General features: G+C 56.8%; 2 protein-coding genes, 2 long non-coding RNA genes and 1 other non-coding gene across 6 annotated transcripts in view; 2 read left to right on the top strand and 3 right to left on the bottom strand.

Annotated features, from left to right (window-relative positions):
- Nucleotides 1-19,127, bottom strand: part of LOC146423114 (uncharacterized) — a 52,917-nt gene that overhangs the window by 1,427 nt on the left and 32,363 nt on the right. The gene's annotated exons all lie outside the window — the stretch shown is intronic.
- On the bottom strand, nucleotides 187-5,204 carry LOC146423121 (uncharacterized). 2 transcript variants are annotated; one of them, XM_085045166.1, is made up of 4 exons: nucleotides 4,891-5,204; nucleotides 1,679-2,361; nucleotides 637-1,618; nucleotides 187-419 (listed from the first exon to the last, which is right to left on the bottom strand). In XM_085045166.1, the coding sequence occupies exons 2-4, from the start codon at nucleotides 2,354-2,356 to the stop codon at nucleotides 400-402; spliced, it is 1,680 nt and encodes a 559-aa protein (XP_084901292.1). In that variant the 5' UTR covers nucleotides 2,357-2,361; nucleotides 4,891-5,204; the 3' UTR covers nucleotides 187-399. The 2 variants fall into 2 exon arrangements, with proteins under 2 accessions (XP_084901292.1, XP_084901291.1); XM_085045165.1 differs by having other exon boundaries at nucleotides 637-2,361.
- Nucleotides 1,453-19,127, top strand: part of LOC146423113 (uncharacterized) — a 51,995-nt gene continuing 34,320 nt past the window's right edge. Inside the window, exon 1 of the long non-coding RNA XR_014847722.1 lies at nucleotides 1,453-1,501. This is a non-coding gene — a long non-coding RNA (uncharacterized LOC146423113). The remainder of the gene's footprint in view (nucleotides 1,502-19,127) is intronic.
- On the top strand, nucleotides 13,467-13,540 carry TRNAT-AGU (transfer RNA threonine (anticodon AGU)). Its single transcript has one exon. It is a non-coding gene; the product is annotated as a tRNA-Thr (tRNA).
- On the bottom strand, nucleotides 18,486-19,127 carry LOC146423119 (uncharacterized). The gene is made up of 2 exons (XR_014847725.1): nucleotides 19,049-19,127; nucleotides 18,486-18,853 (listed from the first exon to the last, which is right to left on the bottom strand). It is a non-coding gene; the product is annotated as an uncharacterized LOC146423119 (long non-coding RNA).

Raw genomic sequence — 19,127 nt, 5'->3', positions numbered from 1 at the left:
CTGGGAGGAACTGGGAGGAACTGGGAGGGACTGGGAGGAACTGGGAGGAGCCAACTGGTGGCCACAGACCAATGGGAAAGACCCTGGGCTGGGGAGAAGAAACACAGCCGAGCATGGGGAGGATTTTGGGGGAATTTTGGGGTTTTTTGGGGTATTTGGGGATCTCGAGGGGGTTGGGTGACCCCGGGGGACTTTTGGAGGAGATTTTGGGGGGAATTTTGGGGTTTTTTGGGTGGTATTTTTGGGGTTTCCCCTCAAGGATACCCCGGGAGAGTTCTGGGATTTTTTGGGGTTTTTTTTTTGGGGTGTTTTGGGAGATTTTGGGGTCTCCCCTCGAGGATAGCCCGGGGTGGTTCTGGGGTGGTTTTTGGGGTTTTTTTCGGGATTTTTTGGGGTCCCTCAAGGATACCCCCGGGGTGGTTTGGGGGTTTTTCTGGGGGGGTTTTGGGGCGATTTTGGGGTTTTTTTGGGGTCTCCCCTCAAGGATACCCCTGGGGTGTTTTTTTGGGGATTTTTTTGGGGATTTTTCAGGGTTCCTCAAGGATACCCCCGGCGTGGTTTCGGGGGGTTTTTCGGGGTGGGATTTTGGGGTTTTTTTCGGGATTTTTGGGGTCCCTCAAGGATACCCCCTGGGAGGACTCCCCAAAACCCTCTCCAGGTAATTCTGCAGCTCCCTGTCCCTCAGGGGGGGTGGGGGACGCCTGGGGGGCACCAAAGTCCTGCCCGGCAATTCCTCCGGCCGCCTCAGCCGGGGCCTGGGGGGCTTCGGGGGGCTCTCGGCCGCCATCATCCCCGAAATTCCCGAAATCCCCGCGATCGCCATTCCCGCCTCCTCCTTGCGCTTCTGCTCCACGTCGTGGATGATGTCCACCACGTCGTCGGCCGGCAGGTGGAGCTTGCTGGACAACTCGATCAGCTGGTCAATCGTTCCCGGGTCCAGCTCGTCCACCTCGGCCGGATCCTGGGGTTGGATCTCCTCGGAATTCCCGGCGCCGGTCACTTCCGGCGGCTCCAGGACGGCGTTGGGGATGCGCTGGCCGCGGGCCGGCAGGCGGTGGCCACGGGCCGGGAGGATCTCGTTGTCTTCCAGGCCGCCGTTGCCGTCGTCGAAGTCGCCTCTGACCTCGAAGCCGCCGTTGCCCCCGAGGTCGTTGTCATTGCCGTCGTAGCCACCGTTGGCCTTCAGGTTGCCACCGAAGTCCTCGTTGCCGCCGCCGCCGCCCTTGACCTTGAAGCGCCGGTTGACCTTGAAGACCTTGTTGGCGGCGCCGTCGTAGCCGCCTTGGTAGCCACCGGTGAGGTCATCCCTGAGGCCGAACCTGGCCTTGGACTTGTGGCCAGCGGTGGCCTTGTGGTGGCCGTCGAGGTCGTCGGTGAGGTCATTGCCGAGGCCGAACCTGTCCTTGCCTTTGTAGCCGCCACGGCCATCGAGGTCATTGCCGAGGTCATCGGTGAGGTCATTGCTGAGGCCAAACCTGTCCTTGCCTTGGTAGCCGTTGAGGTCATCGTTGAGGCCAAACCTGTCCTTGCCCTTGTAGTGACCATTGAGGTCATCGCTGAGGTCATTGCTGAGGCCAAACCTGTCCTTGCCTTGGTAGCCATTGAGGTCATCGCTGAGGTCATTACCGAGTCCAAACCTGTCCTTTCCCTTGTAGTGACCACCGAGGTCATCGCTGAGGTCATTGCCAAGTCCAAACCTGTCCTTGTAGTGACCGTCGAGGTCATCGCTGAGGTCATCGCCGAGTTCATCTCCGAGTCCAAACCCCTCCTTCCCATCACCTCCAAACCCCTCACCTCCATCCACCCCTTCCTCCTCCTCCTCCTCCTCCTCCTCCTCCTCCTCCTCGGACCTCTTATCCTCCTCCACGGCCGCTCCGGGCCCTCGCAGCAGATACCTCAGCAGCAAATCCGACGCCAGATCGGCCAAACGCTCCTCCTCGGCCGCGGCTTTCCGGGCTGCCTGCGCCTGCCGCCGGCTCTCGGCCAGCTCCTCGTAGCGCCGCTCGAGCAGCCGGTGCTCCAGGCTCTGCTGCTGCCGGAGCTGCCGGGAGCTCGGCCAGTCCCGGTTCCTGCTCCGGTCCCGCTCGCGGTCCCGTTTGGCCTCAGCGCGGAGCTTGCCGAGCTCCTCCAGCTCCTTCAGCACGTCGCGCGGCGGAGGAGGAGGAGGAGGAGCGGCGGAGCGCTTGGAGATGGAGTGGGGCTGGGGGGTGGGCTGGGGGGTCTCGGGGGTGTCCGGGGGGGTTTGGGGGGCGGGCCGGGGGGGCGCGGGGGTGGGCTGGGGGCGGCTCTGGACCAGCAGGCTGATGGAGAGCAGGAGGGCGGCGCTGCGGAGGGGGCGGGGCGGAGGGGTCGTCATGGCGCCTGGAAAAAGGGGGGGGCGAGGGAGGGGTGAGGGGGGGGGTGAACCCCGAGTTGGGGTTGATCCCCCCCTGAGTGCCCATCCCCCACCCCCAGTGGCACCCCAGGACCCCCGGTGTCACCCCCAGACATCCCCGTGTCACCGGTGTCACCCCAGGACCCCCCCGTGGCACCCACAGACACCCCCGATGTCACCCGTGTCACCCCAGGACCCTCCTGTGTCACACCCAGACCCCACCAATGTCACCCGTGTCACCCCAGGACCCTCCTGTGTCACCCCAGGACCCCACCAATGTCACCCCAGGACCCCCCCAAGTGACAGAGACCCCCCCCAATGTCACCGGTGTCACCCCAGGACCCTCCTGTGTCACCCCCAGACCCTACCAATGTCACCAGTGTCACCCCAGGACCCACCCAGGTCACCGGTGTCACCCCCAGACATCCCAGATGTCACCCGTGTCACCCCAGGACCCCACTAATGTCACCCATGTCACCCCAGGACCCTCCCGTGTCACCCCCAGACCCCACCAATGTCACCCCAGGACCCCCCCAAGTGACAGAGACCTCCCCCAATTGTCACTAGTGTCACCCCAGGACCCTCCCGTGTCACCGGTGTCACCCCAGGACCCTCCTGTGTCACCCCCAGACCCCACCAATGTCACCCCAGGACCCCAAGTGACAGAGACCCCCAATGTCACCCGTGTCACCCCAGGACCCCCGTGGCACCCCCAGACCCCATCAATGTCACCGGTGTCACCCCAGGACCCTCCTGTGTCACCCCCAGACCCCACCAATGTCACCCCAGGACCCCCAAGTCACAGAGACACCCCCAATTGTCACCAGTATCACCCCAGGACCCCCAATTGTCACCAGTGTCACCCCAGGACCCTCCTGTGTCCCCCCAGACACCCCCAGACCCTCCTAAGCCCCCCCAGATTTTTTGGGTTCATCTCGGTGTGACTCCTCCTCCTCCTCCTTCCCCCCAAAATCCGCCCTGGGGTGACACGTGGGGACAATGGGGACACGCGCACTGAACACGCGTGTGCACGCATGGAACTGGCATGAAACACACGGGGAACATTCACACACGTGTGAACACGCGTGCACAACGCGGGCGCAGAACACGCGTGTGAACACATGGAGAACACACACACGTGTGAACACGCGTGTACAACATGGGCGCAGAACACGCGTGTGAACACACGGGGAGCACTCAGACATGGGAACACACAGGGAATCCTCACACGCGTGTGAACACACGGACACGGGCAAACACACAGAGAACATACATACACGGAACACACACGCAGGGTGACTCACGGAGGGTGACACACACGCATGTGAACACGCAGAACACGCACACACATGCGGGGAACACGCACACACACGGAGTGACTCACAGGGTGACTCACACGGAACACACACACATGTGTGTGAACGTACGGGGCACTCACACACGTGTGAACACACAGAACACGCGGGGAACACACACACACACAGAGGGAACACACACGGAACACACAAACACACACGGAGAACACACGCAGGGTGACACACACCTGGTGACTCACACGCAACACGCGCAGGGTGACTCACACAGAACACACACTCACACGCGGGTGAACACCCCGGAGAACACACGTACACACACAGAGAACACACGCAGGGTGACACGCGCGCAGAACACACAATGACACGCGTGTGTGAACACCCCGGGCAGCACACACACACACACACACACACAGAGAACACACACAGAGAACACACGCAGCGTGACTCACGCGGGGTGACTCACGCCGGGTGACACGCGCTGACACACGTGCGTTGACACGCCGGACACACGCAGAGAACACGCGTGTGCACGCGCAGAGCACGCGTGTGCACACACGGAACACACGTGTGCACACACGGAACACGCGCGCAGATCACACGCGTGTTCACACGCAGGGAACACACAGAGAAAACACACGGAGCACACACAGAACACACGCGTGAACACGCAGAGAAAACACGCGGAGCACACACAGACACACGCGTGAACACGCAGAAAACACACGGAGCACACACGGAACACACACGTGAACACACAGACACACGCGTGAACGCGCAGCAAACACACGGAGCACACGCGTGAACACGCGCTCGCACCTCCGCTCGCGCTCCCTCCCACGCGCGCGCGCCCCCGCGGCACACGTGCACGCGCACTCCCGCGCACGTGAGCACCTCCCCTCCCCTCCCCCCCCACCCCGCACTGCGCGCGCCGCATCTCCCACCCCCCCCCACCCAAACACCCCCTCCCCCCCCCCGGGAACACCCCCACGGCCACGCCCACCCCCAGCGCGCCCATCCCCCCCCAGCTCGGGAAAACACCCACGCGCGCCCATCCCCCACTCACCCCACCCCAAATTTGCCCCCCACCCCAAATTTCCGCCCCCCCCAGAATCTTTTCAGCCCCCCCCCCCAAAAAAATCCCAATTGGGGGAGGGGAGACCCCACCCAAAAATAAATGCAGACGGGGGGAGGGGCACTCACCGGCTCCCGGGGGGTCTCCGCCGATCCGGGGGGTTTCCCCCCCTTTTCCAGGCTGGGGGGGGGTCCCGAAAAGGGGGGAGGGGTGGTGTCGGTGCGGGGGGGTCTCGGTGACAGCGGGGGTCGCGCGGGGGGGTGGCGGCGAAGGGAGGGGTCGCGGCGAGCCGGGGAGAAGGGGGAGGGAGGGGGTCGCGGTGGTCTCGCCGTCTCGTCTCGCCCTTCAGCACCGCGGACAGCGCCGGCTCCGCCCCCTTTATACGCGCGGGGGCCCCACGTGGGGGGTCTCCGATGACGTCAATGGCCCATTCATAAATCCGGCCGGGCCCGGGAAAGGAGGGGTGGGGTCGGGGGGGAGCCGCGCGCGTGCGCAGAGAGCACCGCCGGGCTGGGATGGACGGATGGAGGGATGAATGAATGAATGAATGAATGAACGCGGGGGATGAATGGGCGGGGGGGATGGGGCGGGGCTGGGGGATGAATGGGGCTGGGGGATGAATGGCGGGGGTTTAGTGGGGCTGGGGGCTAATGGGGTTGGGGGGTAATGGGGTTGGGGTTAATGAGGCTGGGGTTAATGAGGCTGGGGGTTAATGAGGCTGGGGGTTAATGGGGTTGGGGGCTAATGGGGTTGGGGGGTAATGGGGTTGGGGGAATGAATGGGCTGGGGGAATGAATGGGGTTGGGGGCTAATGGGGTGAGAGGATGAATGGGGTGGGGATGAGGGTGAATGAAATGGGGAGGGATGAATGGCGGGCGTTAATGGGGCTGGGGGAGTTTGGGGCTGGGGGATGAATGGGTTTGGGGGCATGAATGGGGTGGGGGGATTAATGGGGCCGGGGGGGTAATGAATGGGGCAAAGGATGAATGAATGGGGCAAAGGGATGAATGGGGTGTGGGGGGGTAATGGGGTGGGGGCATGAATGGGGCAAAAGATGAATGGGGGCAAAGGGATGAATGGGGTTGAGTGGATGAATGGGCAAAGGGATGAATAAATGGGGCAAAGGGATGAATGGGGAAAAGGATGAATGGGGCAGAGGAGGTGAATGAGTGGGGCAGAGGGATGAATGAATGGGGCAGAGGAGTGAATGAATGGGGCAAAGTGATGAATGAGGAAAAGGATGAATGGGGCAGAGGGGATGAATGAATGGGGCAGAGGGGATGAATGAATGGGGCAGAGGGGATGAATGAATGAATGAATGAATGGGGCAGAGGCATGAATGAATGGGGTAGAGGGGATGAATGAATGGGGTAGAGGGGATGAATGGGGTGGGGGAGTGAATTTGGAGGGTGTGACACACATGGAGACCCCGAAATACCCCATAGACTCCTACGGACCTTACACACACCTTACACACACCCTACACACCCTTTACACACACCCTACACACACCCTACACACACCCTACACACACCCTACACACACCTTACTCACACCCTACACACACACCCTGTACACCTACACATACCCTACACACCCCCTACGCACATATCATACACACCTACACATCCCCTACACACCTTACACACACCCTACACACCCTCTACACACACCCTACACACACCCTACACACACCCTACACACGCCCTACACACCCTCTACACACCCCCTACACACACCTTACACACACCCTACACACACCCTACACACATACCCTACACACACCCTACACACCCCCATACTCCTACACAGACCCTACTCACACCCTCTACACATTCCTTACACACGCCCTACACACATATCATACACACCTACACATCCCCTACACATATCCTACACCCTTACACACCCCCTAAACACCCCCATACTCCTACACAGACCCTACTCACACCCTCTACACATACCTTACACACGCCCTACACACATATCATACACACCTACACATCCCCTACACATACCCTACACCCTTACACACCCCCTAAACACCCCCATACACCTACACAGACCCTACGCACACCCTACACACACCTTACTCACACCCTACACACACCTACACATCCCCTACACACTTCCTACACATCCCCTACACATCCCCTACGCACTCCCTACACATCCCCTCCACCCCTCCACGCCGTTCCCACAGCCTCGCTCTCTATAGGTGAACCAATCCATACCTCCCTCCACGCCTCCCGGCAGCTCTCTATAGGCGACTCTCTGCTCCTATAGGGCTCTATATGTCCCCATAGATCTCCCTGAGGCCCCTATAGGGCTCTATATGTCCCCATAGATCTCCATGACGCCCCTGTAGGGCTCTATACATCCCTATGGGGTGCTGGGTGCCTCTAGGCCCCTCTCTGGGTCTCTATAGGTCCCTTTGGTTCCATAGGTCACCGTAGCCCTTGCTATGGGTCTCTATAGGTCCCTATGGGTTTCTATAGGTCTCTATGGGTTTCTATAGATGCCTATAAGTCCCTATGGCTCCATAGGTCACTGCAGCTCTCCCTATAGGTCCCCATAGATCCCTATGGCTCCAGAAGTCACTGTAGCTTTCCCCATAGATCCCTATGGCTCCATAGGTTCCCAAACCCCCCCTATGGGTTTCTATAGGTCCCTATGGCTCCATAGGTCACTGGATCTCTCCCTATGGGTCTCTATAGGTCCCTATGGGTGTCTATAGTTCCCTATGGGTCTCTATAGGTCCCAGGGTGTCTCCAGGCTCCCCCAGGCCCCTATATCCCCCATAGGCGCCTATGGCACCATAGTCACTGTAGCTCTCCCTATAGGTCCCTATGGGTTTCTATGGCTCCATAGGTCACTGTAGCCCTTTCTATGGGTCTCTATAGGTCCCAATGGGTCTCTATGGGTGTCTATAGGTCCCAACGGGTCTCTATAGGTCCCGGGGTGTCCCCAGCCCCCCCCGGCCCCCCCAGGCCCCTATATCCCCCATAGGCGCCTATGGCACCATAGTCACTGTAGCCCTTTCTATGGGTCTCTATAGGTCCCTATGGGTTTCTATGGGTTCCTATGGATCTCTATAGGTCCCTATGGGTCTCTATAGGTCCCGGGGTGTCCCCAGCCCCCCCCGGCCCCCCCCAGGCCCCTATATCCCCCATAGGCGCCTCTGGCTCCATAGTCACTGTAGCTCTCCCTATAGGTCCCTGTGGGTTTCTATGGGTTTCTATAGGTCCCTATGGATCTCTATAGGTTCCTATGGATCTCTATAGGTTCCTATGGGTCTCTATAGGTCCCGGGGTGTCCCCAGCCCCCCCGGCCCCCAGGCCCCTATCCCCCATAGGCGCCCCCCAGCACTGCGGCGAGGTGAGTCACCAATGCAGCTGTGGGGGGAGGGCAGAGCAGAGAGGTCCTTATAGAGCTCAGCCCCTCCCCACCTGGGGGGCTATAGAGGAGGGGAGGGGGAGGGGAGGGTGAGTCACAGACCGAGAGCTGCAGCTGCGGCCGGGGGGTATGGGGCTATAGGGGATATAGGGGATTGTATGGGGTTATTGGGGTTATAGGGTGAGGGGGTATGGGGGATATAGGGGATTGTATGGGGTATTGGGGTTATAGGGTGAGGGTTATGGGGATATGGGGGAGTTATAGGGGTTATTGGGGTATAGGGTGAGGAGCTATAGGAGTTATTGGGAGTTATAGGGGTTATAGGGTATGGGGGCTATAGGGGATATAGGGGTTATTGGGGGTTATAGGGTGAGGGAGCTATAAGGGGGATATGGGGGTTATGGAGGGTTATAGGGGTTATAGGGTGAGGGGATATAGGGGGATTGTATGGGGTTATTGGGGTTATAGGGTGAGGGAGTATGGGGGCTATAGGGGATTGTATGGGGTTATTGGGGAGTTATAGGGTGAGGGGAGTATGGGGGCTATAGGGGATTGTATGGGGTTATTGGGGGTTATAGGGTGAGGGGGTATAGGGGGATATGGGGGAAGTTGTTGGGGGTTATAGGGTATGGGGGCTATAGGGGATTATATGGGGTTATTGGGGTTATAGGGTGAGGGAGCTATAGGGGGATATGGGGGTTATGGAGGGTTATTGGGGATTATAGGGTGAGTGGGTTTATAGGGGATATGCAGGAGTTACATATGGGGTTATAGGATGAGGATGGTATGGGGGATATAAGGGGTTATTGGGGGTTATAGGGGGTTATAGGCTGAGTGGGTTATAGGGGATATATGGGATACATGGGGTTATATATGGGGTTATAGGGTGAGGGAGCTATAGGAGTTATTGGGGGTTATAGGGGTTATAGGGTATGGGGGCTATAGGGGATATAGGGGATATGGGGTGGTTATTGGGAGTTATAGGGTGAGGGGGTATGGGGGCTAGGGGATGGGGGGATATGGGGGATTATTGGGGGTTATAGGGGAGGGAGGTATAGGGGGCTATAGGGGATATGGGGGGTTATATATGGGGTTATAGGGGAACACATAGGAGGTTATAAGGGGATAGACGAAGAGATATATGGGGTTATAGGGTGAGGGTTTATAGGGGATATAGGGGCTTATAGGGGTTGTAGGGGTTATAGGGTGAGGAGGTATAGCAAGGGGCTATAGGGGATATGGGGGGTTATATATGGGGTTATAGGGAACACATAGGCGGTTATAAGGGGATAGAAGAGATATATGGGGTTATAGGGGATCTATAGGGTGAGGGGTTTAGGGGTTTATGGGGGGTCAGTCATGGACCGAGCTGCAGCTGCGGCTGGGGTATGGGGGCTATAGGGGATATGGATGGTTATGGGGGGTTATAGGGTGAGGGTATGGGGGCTATAGGGGATATGGGGGGCTGTAAGGGGATAGGGTGAGGGGATATGGGGCCTATAGGGGATATAGGGGTTATGTATGGGGTTATAGGGGGAGGAGAATATAGAGGGATATAGGAGGCTAAAGGGGTTATAGGGTGAAGGGAGTATGGGGGCTATAGGGGTTATAGGGGTTATAGGGTGGGGGTATGGGGGCTATAGGGGATATGGGGGATATTGGGGACACAGGAGGTTATTGGGGGTTATAGGGTGAGGGGAGTATGGGGAGATATAGGGGTTATATGGGGTTATATATGGGGTTGTAGGGTGAGGGGGATACAGGGGAGCTATAGGGGGCTATATGAGGGCTATAGGGGATATGGATGGTTATTAGGGTCTATGGGTGAGGGGTTTAGGGGCCTATAGGGGCTGTTGGGGGGGTCTATGGGGCAATAGGGGGCTATAGGGTGAGTGGGGTATAGGAGGCCATAGGGGGCCATGGGGGTCTATAGGGTGAGGGGCTATGGGGGGGCTGTGGGGGGTCTACAGAGGGCCATAGGTTTCTATAGGGTGTCCATAGGGTATCCATAGGGCCTGGGGGGTTTCAATAGGATTTTATAGGGTGTCCATAGGGTTCTATAGGGCTCCATAAGATGTCTATAGGGTGTCCATAGGATTCCATAGGGTGTCTATAGGGTCTCCACAGGGCCTGGGGGGTTTCTATAGGGTGTCCTCAGGGTGTCCATAAGGCTCTATAGGATTCCATAGGGTATCCATAGGGCCCGGGGGGTTTCTATAGGGTCCCATAGGGTGTCCATAGGGCTCTATGGGATGTCCATAGGGTATCCATAGGGCTCTATAGGATTCTATAGGTTGTCCATAGGATTCTATAGGGTCCCATAGGGTGTCCATAGGATTCTATAGGTCTCTATAGGGTCTCCATAGGGTGTCCATAGGGTATCCATAGGGTCCCATGGGGTATCCATAGGGTTCTATAGGTTTCTATAGGGTCCCATAGGGTGTCCATGGGGCTCTATAGGATTCCATAGGATGTCCATAGGGTGTCCATAGGGTATCCATAGGATTCTATAGGTTTCTATAGGGTCTCCATAGGGTGTCTATAGGATTCCATAGGGTGTCTATAGGGTGTCCATAGGGTGTCTATAGGGTGTCCATAGGGCCCGGGGGGGCCATGCGGGTCTCTCCCCCTCCCCTCCCCTCCCCTCCCCCCCAAAAGGCGGATGATTCACCCTGCGGCATCATCGCCCCTCCCCCACCCCGCCCCTCCCCCCCCAAAAAGCGCGTGGGAACGTGAGGGGGGGGAGGGGCGCTGGTGACGTCACCGCTGACCCCGCCCCTCCCCCACCCCCCCCCCCCCGTCCTTGGGGGTGACCCCCGGTGGGGGAGGGGAAAGGCGGGAATCCCCCCCTCCCCCCTCCCCCCATCCCCGCGTTGTCATGGCAACTGAGCATCCCCGCGTTGCCATGGAAACCGGCGGTGGGAGTGGGGGAACCCCACGGGTGACACCAAAAAACAAATCCCAAAAAAAATCCCAAAACCACCCCAGGACACCCCAAATTTCTAGGAGGGAACCCCAAGCGTGGGAACCCCACGAGTGATACCAAAAAAAAATCCCCCAAAAAATCCCAAAAACACCCCAGGACACCCCAAATTTGGGGGGGGGGAACCCCAAACCCCCCAAGCGTGGGAATCCCACGGGTGACACAAAAAAAATCCCAAAAAAACTCCAAAATTCCCCCAAAACCCCAAAAATCCCAAAAACACCCCAGGACACCCCAAATTTCGGGGGGGGAACCCCAAATCCCCCCAAGCGTGGGAATCCCACGGGTGACACCAAAAAAAAAATCCCAAAAAAAATCCCAAAATCCCCCCAGGACACCCCAAAATTTCCCCTCCCAAAGCGTAGGAACCCCACGGGTGACACCAAAAAAAATAAAAAAAAAAACTCCAAAATTCCCCCAAAACCCCAAAAAAACCCCAGGACACCCCAAGGTTTCCCCTCCCAAAGCGTGGGAAGCCCACGAGTGACACAAAGAAAAATCCAAAAAAAATCCCAAAAACACCCAAAATTCCCCCAGGACACCCCAAATTTCGGGGGAGGAACCCCAAGCCCCCCCAACGCGTGGGAACCCCACGAGTGACACAAAACCTCCCAAAATAACCCCAAAACCAGCCCTGGGACACTCAGGACCCCCTAAATTTTACCTCCCACGCGTGGGACCTCCCCGTGACACCCCACGGGTGACATAAGCCCCCCTAAAAAAACCCAAAAATCCCCCCCAAAGTTCCCCAAAACCCACCCAGGACCCCCAGATTTCGCCCTCCCACGCGCGGGACCCTCGTTGTGACACCCACGAGTGAATCAAACCCCCCAGGACCCCCCAAAATCCCCCCAAAACCCACCCAAAAACCCCAAATTTCACCCCCACGCGAGGAACTCCCCACGCCGCGAGTGGCGCCGCCCCCGCCGCCATCGCTCCCCCGGCGGCTCTGTGGCGCAGCGGCAGCGGCGCCGCCCGGGGACCGGGAGAATCCCGGTTCGAGACCCGCCTAGGGGCGAAACGGACACGAGTGACAGGCGTGTGACATTCGGGGTGGCGTTGGCGCCGTGAAACCCCCCCCGACCCAAATTCCAGCTGGCCATGGGAATCTCCATGAAACCCCCAGCCCCAAATTCCTGCTGGCCATGGAGGAATCCCCGTGAAACCCCCAACCCCAAATTCCCACTGAACCCCCAGCCCCAAATTCCAGCTGGCCATGGGAATCTCCATGAAACCCCCAGCCCCAAATTTCAGCTGGCCATGGGGGAATCCCTGTGAAACCCCCAGCCCCAAATTCCCACTAAACCCCCAGCCCCGTTTTCCCCCCAAATTTCCCTCCCTTCTCCCACCCCAAATCCCCCCTTATCCTCCCATTTTCCCGCCAAGTCCCCCCAAATTTTCCCCTTATCCCACCCCGATTCCCGCCAATTCTCCCCATTTTCCACCCCTATTTTCCCCAAATCCCTCCTTCTTCCACCCCTCAATTCCCCCAAATTTCCCTCATTTTCCTCCCAGATTTCCTCTCAGTTCCCCCTAAACTTCCCCCTTATCTCACCTCAATTCCCCCAAAATTTCCCCCATTTTCCCTAAATCCCCCAAATCCCCCTTATCTCACCCCCAATTTCTCCCAAATCTCCCCTTTCCAGCCCCCAATTTCTCCCACTTTCCCCCAATTTCCCCATTTTCCCCCTAATTCCCCCAAATCCCCCTTATCCCTAATTCCCCCAAATTTTCCCCAAATTCCCTCATTTTGCCCCCAATTCCTTGTTTTCCCCAAATCCCCAATTCGCACCCCAGTTTCCCCTATTTTCCCACCCCAATTCCCCCAAATCCCTCCCTTATCCCACCCTCAATTCCCCCAGATTTCCCCCAAATTTCCCTCATTTTCCAACCCAAATTCCTCCCAATTCTCCCCAAATTTCCACCATATTTCGCCCTTATCTCACCCCAATTCCCCCACAATTTCCCCCCTTATCCCACCCCAATTTCCCCCAAATTTTCCCCCAAATCTCCTCTTATCTAACCCCTAATTCCGCCCAAATTTCCCCAAATCCCCCAATTCGCCCTATTTTTCCACCCTATTTTCCCCCAAATCCCCCCTTGTCCCACCCCTCAATTCGCCCCAAATTCCCCCAATTCCCCCAAATTCCCTCCTTATCTCACCCCAATTCTCCCCAGATTTCCCCATTTTCCCACCCCAAATTTTCCCCCAATTCCCCTTATTTCCCCCCAAATGCCCCCATTTTCCCCCCAAATTTCCCCACATCCCCCCGCGCATGCGCGCTGCAGTCGGGGGAAGGAGCCGATGGCGCGAGCGGCTCAGGCGGCGCCGTGGCTTAGTTGGTTAAAGCGCCTGTCTAGTAAACAGGAGATCCTGGGTTCGAATCCCAGCGGTGCCTTTTACCGGGGGACCCAATTTTGGGGGGAAAAACCGAATTTTGGGGGAGAAAATCCGAGTTTTAGGGGTGAAAACCCGAATTTCAGGAGAAACTCCCCGAATTTTAGAGGAAATAGCCCGAATTTTGGAGGAAAAAACCCCGAAATTCGAGGGTTTAGTTGGTTAAAGTGCCTGTCTAGTAAACAGGAGATCATAGGTTCGAATCCCAGCGGTGCCTTTTACCGGGGAACCGAATTTTGGGGAAAAACCCCCAATTTTGGGGGAGAAAACTTGAGTTTTAGGGGTGAAAACCCGAATTTCAGGAGAAAACCCCCGAATTTTAGAGGAAATAGCCCGAATTTTAGAGGAAAAAACCCTGAAATTCGAGGGTTTAGTAGGTTAAAGCGCCTGTCTAGTAAACAGGAGATCTTGGGTTCGAATCCCAGCGGTGCCTTTTAGCGGGGAACAGAATTTTGGGGGAAAAACCCGAATTTTGGGGAAAACCCCCCGAGTTTTAGAGGAAAAAAACCTGACCCTTAGGGGAGAAAACCTGAATTTTAGGGGAAAAATCCCGAATTTCGAGGGTTTAGTTGGTCAAAGCGCCTATCTAGTAAACAGGAGATCCTGGGTTCGAATCCCAGCGGTGCCTTTTAGCGGAGAACAGAATTTTGGGGGGAAAAGACCCGAATTTTAGGGGAAAAAAAACCCGAATTTAGGGGGGGAAAACCTTAATTTTGGGTGAAAAAAAAAACCACGAATTTTAGGCGAAAAACCCCGAAATTTAGAGGAAAAAACCCGAATTTTAGGGGAAAAGACCCGAATTTTAGGGGAAAAAACCCCGAATTTCGGGGGTTGAGCTGGTTAAAGTGATCAGGAATTCGAGAGTTCAAATCCCAGCGATGCCTTTATTAGGGGATCGAATTTTGGGGGAAAAGACCCGAATTTTAGGGAAAAACACCAAATTTCGGGGACTTAGTTGGTTGGAGCGCCTGGTAAAAGTGATCAGGAAATCCCAGGTTCGAATCCCAGCGTGTCTTTTACCGCAGGACCGAATTTTGGGGGGACAATCCCCTTTTTGGGGGGGACCCCAATTAACGGGGGATTCTTCATATGGGGTGAAATGCCGAATTTTGGGGGAAAAAACCCGAATTTCGGACGAAACCACCCGAATTTTAGGAGAAAAAGCCCAAAATTTAGGGGAAAATCCCCTGAAATTTAGGGGAAAAATCCGAATTTTGGTGGGGAAAAATCGAATTTCGGGCGAAAACCCCAGAATTTCTGGGAAAACCTCTGAATTTTAGGGGAAAACCCCCGAATTTTAGTGGAAAAAAGCCCGAATTGTCGGGGTTTAGTTGGTTAAATCGCCTGGTTAAGGTGAACAGGAGATCACAGGTTCGAATCCCAGCAACGCCTTTATCAGGGGATCCAATTTTGGGGGAAAAAACCCGAATTTCTGGGGGAAACCTCCCAATTTTAGGGGAAAAAACCCGAATTTTAGAGGAAAACAACCAAATTTTAGAGTAAAACCCCCGAATTTTAGTGGGAAAAAAATCCAAATTCCGGGGTTGAGTTGGTTAAAGTGAACAGGAGATTTCAAATTCGAATCCCAGCTGTGCCTTTTACTGGGGGATCGAATTTTGGGGGAAACGACCCGAATTTCGGGTAAAAACCCCTGAATTTTAGGGAAAAAACCCCGAATTTTAGGGGAAAACCCCCGAATTTTAGGGGAAAAATACTGAATTTCGGGGACTTGGTCAAAGCACCTGGTTAAAGTGAACACGAGGATCATGAGTTCGAATCCCAGCAGTGCCTTTAACCGGGGGATCGAATTTTGGGGGAAAAGACCCGAATTTCAGGCAAAAATCCCCGAATTTTAGGGGAAACCCCCCGAATTTTAGGAGAAAAAACCCAAATTTCGAGGGTTTATTTGGTTAAAGCGCCTGGTTAAAGTGAACAGGAGATCCTGAGTTCGAATCCCAGCAGTGCCTTTTTAAAGGGGAATTGAATTTTAGGGGAGAAAACCCGAATTTTAGGGGAAAATCCCCGAGTTTTAGAGGCAAAAACCTGAATTTTAGGGGAAAAACCCCCCGAATTTTAGAGGAGAAAATCCGAATTTTAGAGGAAAACCCCCGAATTTTAGGGGAAAATTCCTGAATTTCAAGGATTTCGTTGGTTAAAGCGCCTAGTAAAAATGAACCGGAGATCATGAGTTCGAATCCCAGCGATGCCTTTTATCGCGGGACCGAATTTTGGGGGAAAAGACCTGAATTTTGGGCCAAAGCCACTGAATTTTGGGGGAAAATCCCCAAATTTTAGGGGAAAAACCCCAAATTTCGGCTACTTAGTTGGTCAAAGTGCCTGGTTAAGGTGAACAGGAGATCCTGAGTTCGAATCCCCACAGTGCCTTTTACCAGGGGATTGAATTTTGAAGGAAAAGACCTGAATTTCGGGCAAAACTCCCCAAATTTTGGGGGAAAAAACCCAATTTTGGGGCATAAGTGGTACCATGACCCAACCACGGCCATTGTCACCAACCCAGGGCCACCACGACACGATGGTGACACACCTGAGAAGGTCCTGGATGTCCCCAGGTCACCCCTGGGGGTTTCAGGAGCTCCAGGTGGATCCCGAGAAGCACCTGGAGATCTCCACGGAGACCTTCAGGAGCTCCAGGACACCCCTGGTGACACCTGAGGAGGTCTCAGGGTGCTCAGGGTGTCCTCAGAGGTGTCCAGAGTGTCCCCCCAGGTGGCTTTTGGGGTTCCTGTCGGGATCAGGACACTCCTGGTGACATCTCCTGGTGGCCTTGGATGGTTTGGGAATCATTTCCAGGAATAAAACCCCAAAATGAAACTGAAACCAACCTGGAACTTCACCAAAATCCCTCTCGGCTGCTCCCGGGGTGTCCCCTGGGTCGTTGTCCCCACTGGTGACATCTGGGCGGTGGTGGCACACGTGGCACCTCCCCATAGGTGGCCGTCCAGTCCCTCCCAGTCCCTCCCAGTGTCCCCACGGTGGTCACTCCGGTGGCTTGTAAAGCCCGCGGTGACACCAGGCATGGCTCTGTCCCCACACCCCTGGGTGGCCCTGCTGGTGGCCCTGCTGGTGGCCCTGGTGGCCCCCAGGGTGGCCCTGGCCACCCAGGCCAGGTTGTGTCACACCATCCCCGCGATCCTCGAGGTGACAAACGGGGGACCCTGGGGGGACTGGGGTGACCCCGAGCTCTGTCCCCAGGGCTCTGTGGCCATCGGCGTCCAGCTGAAGGTGACATCTGGGGGGGGTTGGGGACACTGGGAGGGGACAGGGGGTGGGGACATGGAGGGGTGGGGACAGGGAGGGGTTGGGGGGACGTGGAGGGGACAGAGTGGGGTTTGGGGACACAGGGTGGGGACACTGGGGGATTTGGGGGACATGGAGGGATTTGAGGGGACAATGGGGGACAGGTGGCACGGAGTGGGGACAGAGGGTTTGGGGGACACAGACTTGGGGACACTGGGGGATTTGGGGGGACATGGGGGATTTAGGGGACACAGGATTGGGGACAGGAGGGGACTTGGGGGGACAAGGGAGGTGGCACAGAGTAGGGACATGGGGGATTTGGGGGACACAGGGGGTGACATGGAGCAGGGGACAGCGGGGCTTGGGGGGACAGAGGGTTGGGGACATCGAGGGATTTTAAGGGAACACAGGGGAGACACAAGGATGGGGACACAAGGGGATTTGGTGGGACAAGGAGGATTTGGGGGGACACAGGGGTGACAGAGCAGGGGACAGCAGGGTTTGGGGGCACAGAAGGTTGGGGACATCGAGGGATTTTAAGGGGACACAGGGATGGGGACACGAGGGGATTTGGGGGACACAGGGGGGTTGTGGGGACACTTGGAGGGACCTGCAGGGTTCGGGTGACACCTGGGGCACACATGGGAGGGTGACATGGGGGGAGTTGGGGACATGGGGATTTGGGGACACGAGTGGGGGGATTTGGGGACATGGGGATTTGGGGACACACACAGGGAATTTGGGGACATGGGGAGTTGGGGACACAGGGGATTTGGGGACACATACAGGATATTTGGGGACATGGGAATTTGGAGACACACGTGGGGGGATTTGGGGACATTTGGGGATTTGGGGACACACACAGGGGACATTTGGGGACACAGGGGTGACAGATGTTGGGGTTCTCCAGGTGGAACGCTACCAGGGATTTTTTGGGGACGACACGGGGCTGAACGGGGTCAGGCTGGTCTGTGACAACGGCTGGGACACTGTGATGTCCAGCGAGGGACCGTGAGTGACCACGGGGGCTGGGGGGGTCCTGGGTGACCATGGGGTGACCACTGGGTGACCATTGGGTGGCCATTTGGGGATCATTGGGTGACCATGTGGTGACCATGAGGTGACCATTGGGTGGCCATTTGGGGATCATTGGGTGACCATGTGGTGACCATGAGGTGACCATGGGGTGACCATTGGGTGACCATGTGGTGACCATGGGGTGACCATGGGGTGACCATGTGGTGACCATGGGGTGACCATTGGGTGATCATGGGGTGATCACGGGGTGACAATGGGGTGACCATTGGGTGATCATGGGGTGATCATGAGGTGACCATGTGGTGACCATGAGGTGACCATGGGGTGACCACGGGGTGACCATTGGGTGACCATTGGGTGGCCATGGGGTGACCATTGGGTGATCATGGGGTGGCCACGTGGTGACCATGAGGTGACCATGGAGTGACCATGGAGTGACCATGTGGTGACCATGTGGTGACCATGAGGTGACCATGTGGTGGCCTTGCGGTGACCATTGGGTGACCATGGGGTGACCATTGGGTGACCATGGGGTGACCATGGGGTTGCCACTGGGTGGCCACTGGGTGACCACTGGGTGACCATTGGGTGACCATGGGGTGACCATGTGGTGACCATGAGGTGACCATAGGGTGACCATTGGATGACCCTTGGGGGTCCCTAGGGGGGTCAGGGTGGTGGCTGTGGGGTCTCCGTCTCTGCTGGCCCTGGGCTACCAGCTGAGATGACGTTGGTGGCCGTGAGTTCCCCAGGTGTGGTGATAGCCCCATTGTGGCCCTCTGTGGCCACCATGACCAATCCGTGGCCACCATGACCCAACCATGGCCACCATGACTCTTGCATGGCCACCATGATGAGTCCATGGCCACCATGCCCCAGTGACAGCGCCACTGGGACAAAACTATGGACTCCATGACCAATCCATGGCCCCCATGACCAATCTATGACCACCACAACTCAACCAAGGTCACCATGACCAATCCATGGCCACCATGACCCAATCATGGCCACTATAAACCTTCCATGGCCACCACTATCAACCATGGCCACCATGACTCAACCATGACCATCATGACCAATCCATGGCCACCATGACCAATCCCTGACCATCACCACCCAACCATGGCCACCATGACCAATCCATGGCCATCGCCACCCACAGCCACCATGACCAATCCAAGGCCACCATGACCCAATCATGGCCACCATAAACCTTCCATGGCCACCATGACTCAACCATGGCCACCATGACCAATCCATGACTGTCACCACCCAACCATGGCCACCATGAC

Source organism: Lichenostomus cassidix, unplaced genomic scaffold (genome assembly GCF_008360975.1).
Source record: "Lichenostomus cassidix isolate B80296 unplaced genomic scaffold, HeHo_3.0 HiC_scaffold_34, whole genome shotgun sequence".
NCBI lineage: Eukaryota > Metazoa > Chordata > Aves > Passeriformes > Meliphagidae > Lichenostomus > Lichenostomus cassidix.
This window is presented reverse-complemented; position numbering and strand designations above follow the sequence as displayed.